This window comes from Hibiscus syriacus, unplaced genomic scaffold (genome assembly GCF_006381635.1).
Source record: "Hibiscus syriacus cultivar Baekdansim isolate YM2019G1 unplaced genomic scaffold, ASM638163v2 tig00111584_pilon, whole genome shotgun sequence".
NCBI lineage: Eukaryota > Viridiplantae > Streptophyta > Magnoliopsida > Malvales > Malvaceae > Hibiscus > Hibiscus syriacus.
In genome coordinates, this window is record NW_024063127.1 from 1,008,440 (window position 1) to 1,016,895 (window position 8,456).

The following is an 8,456-nucleotide window of genomic DNA, read 5'->3' on the forward strand; positions in this document are numbered from 1 at the left end:
AAGAGAATGGGTTATGAATGTTCACAATTTACGAAAAAAATAGAAAAGGGTTTGAATAACATGTTCAAACGAAAAAAAGAGAAAAAAAGAGAAAAAAATAGCATGGTTCGAACAGAAAGTGAAAAAAATTTAAAAAAAAAAGTTGCTTGGCGTTTGTTATAGTTCTTTTATTTGATTGCATGACTTTTATTTATCTAAGCCCCGTCACAATTCTTTTTTAAAGATCTTTTGATCATTGCATCTTATTCTTATTAAGTGGTGGAGACTTGATTTTATTACATGCCTAGGGTGTAAACTCATTTACATCCTGGCTTTAGTCATTCGATTTTAAATATTATACAATAAATTCTAGCTAAATATTTTTAATTATTTTTAGTTAATTTTAATTAGTTATAATAATAAATAGGTGTTAAATAAATAACTAGATTGCAATATTAGTTATATATTTTCTTCTTTTTATTTAGAAATTTTTTATAATATTAAATATATAAAACAAATACGAACCTTTTATATTTTATTTTCAGATTTTTACAAATGAAACCCACAGCCGTTCTTCTATGCAGTGAACATCCGTCTGTTCAAGATCATGACAACAACTAGGATGACCATTCAATCCGAACCTGACGGGTACGGACTTGATCGGGTCGAATTTTTTTTAAAAATTCAGGTTTTGGTCGGATCGAATTTTTTAAGTGTGATATATATTTATGAATAATTATAATAATTTCAATCTATATAAATTTTTTTTAATTAAATTACTATTTTTATTGAATAAATATATATTTTTTTATTATTTTGAATCAAGTCAAATCAAATTTTTAAATCATATATTCGGGTCGGATCAGGTGAGACGTGTTTTGGTCAGGTCTCAGAAGGAGGTTCTCTTATTCTCGATTCGAGTGGACCAAAAACCCGATCCGACTCATTACCATCCCTAACAACAACAACATGGGCTGTCGCCATGTTCATTTGCTCCACGTCACAACCAAGGATCTCTCTGCACTTTAATCGTTTGGTGGTCCTTCCTCTGCCAAAACGGTTAGGGCAGGGTAGCAGAGATGGACACATACAGTCTCCTCATTTTTTAGCAGAATCTCATAGAAGTTATGATAAAAAGGACATGCGAGCAACACAAAGAAAGGGGGAACACATTTCAAAAAAAGGGAATTTCTAGCCAAAAAGATATGTCCATAAGCAACAAACAAAAAATCAAGGAAACAGAGAGCAACTATAGCTATTAAAGATCGAGCTAGAAATGAAAAAAGAGGTCGAGAACTATTTCTTTGAACAGGAACCAAACTGAAAGAAAGCAGAACGAAAGAAAGGCCTCACCTCGGGTTCTTGATGGCGGTGGCGCCGGAGGTCGGTTTCTAAATCTCAACGGTGAGCAGTGACATGAGAGTGAGGGAGGGCATATAACTCGATGTCGTGATGATCTAATGACGGAAGAATCATATCGGAGTAGTGAAAATTTGAAAGGTTTTTGGCTTTTTCGTGAAGTTGAGGGCCATTTCATGCAAAACTGAGGCCATATTCGAACTCCCGGCGTCGAGGCAAACCTTTCCTCAAAGTTTAGGGCTAAACGACCACCACAGGGCGGCGGCGGATGGCGGAGGAGTCCCCTCCCTCTCTGTAATTTTTATCTCTCTGGTAACAAATTAGTTGTTTTCTTTTCTAATCTTAAATTTAATATTCCATTTGAATCTGGCCAAGGAAGTGCAACCGCACCAATTTTCATGTATAAAAAAAATTACCTCTTTGGTCGCTTTACTTTCTCTTGAATCATATATTAGTTTTATTTCTCTTTCAATTTTGGCACTATGTTTTAGTCCTTTTACATGTTAATCCATTAAGACACATATATAGATACATGTACGAATTATATAATATGCGATGTATTTTAATTTATACCACGCGTGCTAATATTAAATGGGTACCTTGTTTTTATTATTATTGTTATTATTATTTTACGCTTGTGTCTACGATTGTTCTTTGTTTTACATTGCTTTCAATTTCGGGTTCTTATTTTATTGTTATTTATTTTAATTCCTTTTCAGTGTTTATTATTTCTTTTTAGTTTCAGTACTTTTATTTCATGTTATTTACATTTACAAGTATGTATTTTTATTTAGGGTAAAGTATATAAATGGTCACTGAATTTTTCAGATACTTACATTTAGGTCTCCTAACTTTTAAAACTTGCAATACAATTATCAAACATTTAGTTTGTTTGTAATATGGTCCCAACGTAACGGTCGTTTCAATGTCTATAGGGTAAATTATATATATTGTCACTGAATTTTTCAGGCGCTTGCATTTAGGTCCCCCAACTTTTAAAACTTGCAACACAATCATCAATTATATTCTAAACCCAAAATCCAAAATGCTTAAATTACATTCTAAACCTAAAATTCTAAAATACTTCAATTATATATCCAACCTCAAATTCACAATACATTCTCAAAATCTGTCATAACAAACTAAACTTGAAGCAATAACTGTAAACCCTCTAAACATAACCATTTCAAAAAAAAATTAACCAACTATAAGTGAATAATAAGAGATTATGTTGGGATTAGGTTTTAGGGTTATGTTGGACTTAAATACTCAATTCAATTTTTAAAATAGATGATTTGAAATTTTTTCGAAAACATAACTTAATTTTGTCTTTATTATACTTTCATTACACTGTGATTATTATTTATTACAAGTAGGAATTTTGAAGTGCAAAAGTGAAAGGCTAAAATCTACGCACTAACTCTTTGATTAAGCTTTGGTCGATTATCTTCTTCAATACTTTTAAACTCTTTCCTTTCTGTCTTCCCCCCTTTTTTCTATTCCTTCTGTTTGGTGAGAGAGAAAGTGGGATTCCGAGACTGAGAAAATTGGAAGAAAGTTAGCGATGGTGGTCAGAAAGGTAGGGAAGTATGAGATTGGAAGAACTATCGGTGAAGGAACCTTTGCAAAGGTTAAGTTCGCGCAAAATACGGAGACCGGCGAAAGTGTTGCCATGAAAGTCCTCGATCGCAGCATCATTATCAAACACAAAATGATCGATCAGGTCAAATTTCCATCTCTTATGTTACTGAAATTTTGGTAACTTCATGAGAAATTTGTTGAACGTATAATATAGAGAAATTTTATTTATTTGTGTCTTCTTTTTATGTAATTTTACTGGATTATAGGTGATTTCGATAAATTACCATTGCTTAAAGCATAGTCATAGTTATCAGTTCTCAAATATATATATATTTTTGAAAAATTATCAGTTCTTAAATATGATTTGCAAGTTTGAGTTTCTATTGAAGCTAATCACGAATTGTATTTTCCTTTTATATTTATTAAACATTTCAGATCAAAAGGGAGATATCTATAATGAAGCTTCTTACACATCCTTACGTTGTTCGTTTGCACGAGGTAAGTAATTCGTTAGTATCACTGTAGCATTAATCATTAAATTCAATATGGTTAATATTTGGTTGGTTTCTAACAAATATTAGTTTTGCATTTATTAGGTTATAGCAAGTCGAACTAAGATTTATATAATCTTGGAGTTCATTACTGGTGGTGAATTGTTCGATAAAATAGTATCTTAGAAGCAAAGATCCAACTTTGGTCGCATTATCAGGTTTGTTTTAAAGGTGGACGGTAAATTGGTAATCTTGCAGGATTCATAATGGTCGTCTTAGTGAAGCTGAAGATAGAAGATATTTCCAACAGCTTATTGATGGTGTGGAATTTTGCCATAGTAAGGGAGTCTACCACAGAGATTTGAAGGTGTCCTTTTCGTTAACATCCTTGTTGCTATTTTTCTTTGTTCAGATTTCATAATTCTTACTTGTTTTATTCTATATTTACAGCCTGAAAATCTTTTACTTGATTCCCAAGGAAATTTAAAGATTTCAGATTTTGGCCTTAGCGCATTGCCAGAACAAGTAAGAAATTAAGTGAAGAGTGAACTACTTTTTTCGCCTTCCTCCTCGGACATAAAATAGTTTGAAAGAAGTATGATGATACGCTTTGTTATTTGATAATATGTATGTTTAGGGAGTTAGCCTACTTCGGACGACGTGTGGAACTCCTAACTATGTGGCACCAGAGGTAAATTATAATATATGCATATCTTCTATAATTTGGATAGTCCTCTTAGACTGTCCATCCGTATGGGGATGAAATGCAGTGTTAAATTTCAGTCGAGATCCGTATGGGGATGAAATGCAGTGTTAAATTTCAGTCGAGTCCCTAATGCTCCATGTAAAGTTTTCCAAAATCTCGATGTAAATCTAGGATCCCGATCTGAAACAATCGAAACAGGTACACCATACAATCGTATAATCTCTCTGATGTACAGTTCAGCATACTTATCCATTGAGAAATCAGTTCTTACAGGAATGAAATGGGCTGACTTAGTTAATCTATCCACGATCACCCAAATTGAATCTATTTTGTTCGGAGTCAATGGCAACCTCGTCACAAAATCCATCGTCACGTTCTCCCATTTCCATTGAGGAATAGACATTGGTTGCAATATTCCTAACGGAACCTGATGCTCGAATTTGACTTGTTGGAAAGTTAAACACTTGGATAAAAAATTCCGTAATGTTTCTCTTCATTCCCGGCCACCAATACCGACTCTTGAGATCCATATACATCTTATTCCACCCAGGTGCATCGTCAATGGGGCTACAGTGAGCTTATGTTAACAGATCATTCTTCAATTCTTCATCATCAGGAATTACCAATCTCCCTCGATAATATAGATTCCCATCAGACTTAATCTCATAATCATTAATCTCTCCATTATTTACTTGTCGCAACCTCTTCAAATACCCTTCATCTTTGGTTTGCACTTCTTTAATTCAATCCAACCATGTTGTATTAAGCTTTAAGTCTGCACATATCGCCTCTTCTCCATCTAATGACAACCTTGCATCTAGAGCTCGTAAGGTTGCAAATGTTTTTCGACTTAAAGCATCTACTACCATATTTTCTTTTCTAGGATGAAAATCGATTACCACATCATAACCCTTTAGAAATTCCACCCATCTTCTCTGCCTTAAATTCAATTCTTTCTGGGTCATCAGATACTTCAAGCTCTTATGATCAGTATATAAGTAACAACGTTCACCATATAAGTAGTGACGCCGCATCTTAAGAGTAAACACTACTGCAGCCAATTCCAAGTCATGTGTTGGATAGTTCTTTTCATGTGGTTTCAATTGCCTAGACGCATAGGTCACCACTTTTCCTTCTTGCATCAGAACACATCCCAAGCATTTATGGGATGCGTCACTGTAAACTATGTAGTTCTTGCCAGACTCAAGTTGAACTAAGACTGGAGCTTCTGTCAAAATTTTCTTCAATGTTTCAAAACTTTCTTAACATTCAAGAGTTCACGCGAATTTTCATCTTTCCTCGTCAATTTAGTCAAAGGTAAAACTATCATTGAAAAGTTCTTAACGAACCTTTGATAATAACCTGCGAGCCCCAGAAAACTTCGAACTTCCGACACATTCTTTGGAACTTCCCATTCTAAAATGGCTTTTATCTTTTGAGGATTAACTTGAATTCCTTCTGCAGAAACTAAATGTTGAAGAAATGTTACTTCATTCAACCAAAACTCACATTTAGATAGTTTGGAATATAACTTCTTATATCGTAGAATCCGCAAAACCATATTCAGATGTGCACTATGCTCTTCATTTGACTTTGAATACACCAATATATCATCAATGAAAACAACTATGAACTGGTCCAAATAAGGTTGAAATATTCTATTCATCAGATCCATAAAAGCAATCAGTGCATTCGTAACTCCAAACGGCATAACAATGAATTCGTAGTGACCATATCTCGTTCTAAAAGTCATCTTCGGAATATCTTTCTCTTGAATCTTCAATTGATGATATCCAAACTGCAAATCAATTTTAGAAAATACTGAAGCTCCCTTTAATTGATCGAATAAATCATCAATTCTAGGGAGGAAATACTTATTCTTGATAGTCACCTTATTGAGTTGCCTATAATTAATGCAGATACGTATTGAACCATCATTCTTTTTAAAATTGGAGTTCCCCAAGGTGATACACTTGGTCTTATAAATCCTTTATCCAACAACTCTTGTAACTAAATCTTTAATTCTTGCAATATCTTCGGAGCCATTCTGTATGGTGCCATTGCAATAGGTGTTGTTCCAGGTATGACTTCCATTTGGAATTCAACCTCTCTATCCGGTGGTAAACCTAACAACTCTGCAGGAAAGACATCAGGGAACTCTCTAACTATGGGAATCTCTTCTAACCCTTTCTCCTTGGTTCTAGTGTCCATCACATTAACAATGAAACCCTGACATCCTTGTAACAATAACTTCTTTGCCGACTTCACAGAAATTACATTTGCCAATGGATTGAATCTTTCACTGAACACTACAACTTCTAGTCCTTTTGAACTTATTAATGTTACTCTCTTCAGTTTACAATCGACGTTAGCATGATAATGATATAACCAGTCCATTCCCAGTAGCACTTCAAATTCCTCAAAGGGTAATTCCATCAGATTAGCAGGGAATTCAATTCCCTGAATCCATATGGAACACCCTCGACATACTCTATTTACCCAAGAATTGTTCCCTAAGGGATTCGTCAGTATCACATCATTACTAGTGGCTTTTAAATGAATTCCCAATTTTCTCACCAATTTACTACTAATATATGAATATGTGGAACTCGGATCAATCAATACCACAACATATTTATCGTACAATAGGAAAGTGCATGCAATTATCTCCGGATCATCACACTCTTCATTGGTCTTGATATTATACACTTGGGTAATTGAGCGCACTTCCTGTTGAGTAGAAGATTTCGGCTAATTTCTTCCTGTACATCTACCGCATCCTCTTTGAGACATCGAAACAGATCGCTTCGACTATGCAGGCTCTCCAACCCTCATTGGACAATCCCGCATGAAATATCTCTTTTCTCCACATCGAAAACAAGCTCCAGAGATAACTCGACATATCCAGTATGACTTCTTCCACAGAGCTGACATTGTCTAGCTTGGCCCTGATTTGCTCTCCCAACACCAGACCCTACTGATTGAGTCTGTCTAGCTCTTATCTGATTTGATCCTCTATCAGAGGATGCCACTGACTCAGACCTTGCATGATATCAAAACTCAGAATCTCTGCCTCTCTTAGGTGGTGCAGAATTTGATGAAGCCCCAACTCTTTTAAATGTTTGGGCTCTTTGCTCTCCAAATCTTTCATTTTGAGCACTTTCAAGAGCTTTAGCTCGATTAACTACCTCTTAAAACGAGGACAAGTTCAATACAATCAACATTTCTTTTAACCTCGGGCGCAATCCTTCAACAAACCACTCACACGCATCCTTCTCTGTAGGAATCAGTTCAGCCACAAAACAACTTAACTTATTAAACTCACACTCGTATTCATACACAGTAAGATTCAATTACTTCGGGATCAAGAATTCTTGCTTCATCTTCTTAATAACTGATCTCCTATATACTTGTTCTTGAACTCTTCTAAGAACAAGGACCATGTCACTTGGTCACTTGTCATCCTCAGAGTGACATTTGTCCACCAAATTCTTACTTGCCTACGGAGCAAGGAGACCACTCCATCTAGCTTCTCCACATCAGAAAAGTTAAGTCAATCTAACATTATCTTCACATCATTGAGTCAAAGGTCCGTAACAGATGACCTTCGTCGGTTTCACCTTTGAACTTAGGACCTCCTAATCCCTTTAACACCTTTGCTACATTCATTCTCTGACTAGAGGGAGAAAGAGGTTGGAAACGCCTCAGGATAACATCCAACGTCCTGAATAAATCATCTTGATCTTGCGCAGTCACTCCTAGAGGTGCCTATTCTTCACCTGGCATGGCCAGGGCAAGTGAATTACTACTCTCTGTTGGCCTATCATCTTCCACTTCACTTCGGGAGCTATCATGTCCAAACATTTAATAAGATATAACCATATAACTCTATTAGCAAAACATCATACTAGTTACTCTTATCAGATCAGAAGTTCTCACTATTTTGTTGGCATATATACATTTAAAGACACTCTAGACTTCGGTTTATACCTAGAATCGACTAAACCATAGCTTTGATACCATTAAATGTAACACCCCAACCTGTACCCGACCTGGATACGAATCCGAGATGTCACATTGACTTTTCAAAAACCTTTACACTTATAAAAATCATGAAAATTTTAAACTTTCATTAAAATAAAGGTAACTAATTTACATAAGTATGTTCAAAACATTACAAAATCGATCAGAGCATACATAATTCACAACTTTGTTTACAAGCCAACATATTTATTACAACAAAATACGTATTGTGTAAATTACTTCTGATCTGATCTTCGAGTGGAGGTATGATGTTCCATAGATCTAGGTCTGATCCTATTGTTTCTCATTACCTACAT

The 8,456-nt window shown here is 35.0% G+C and overlaps 1 protein-coding gene across 1 annotated transcript; it reads left to right on the plus strand.

The window, feature by feature from the left end:
• Positions 1-2,752: 2,752 nt before the first annotated feature.
• LOC120165571 (CBL-interacting serine/threonine-protein kinase 8-like) lies at positions 2,753-4,777 on the plus strand. The gene is made up of 6 exons (XM_039175061.1): positions 2,753-3,061; positions 3,355-3,417; positions 3,516-3,587; positions 3,861-3,935; positions 4,048-4,101; positions 4,667-4,777. Exons 1-6 carry the CDS (start codon positions 2,903-2,905, stop codon positions 4,775-4,777), a joined length of 534 nt encoding a protein of 177 aa, XP_039030992.1. The 5' UTR covers positions 2,753-2,902.
• The last annotated feature ends 3,679 nt before the right edge of the window (positions 4,778-8,456 follow it).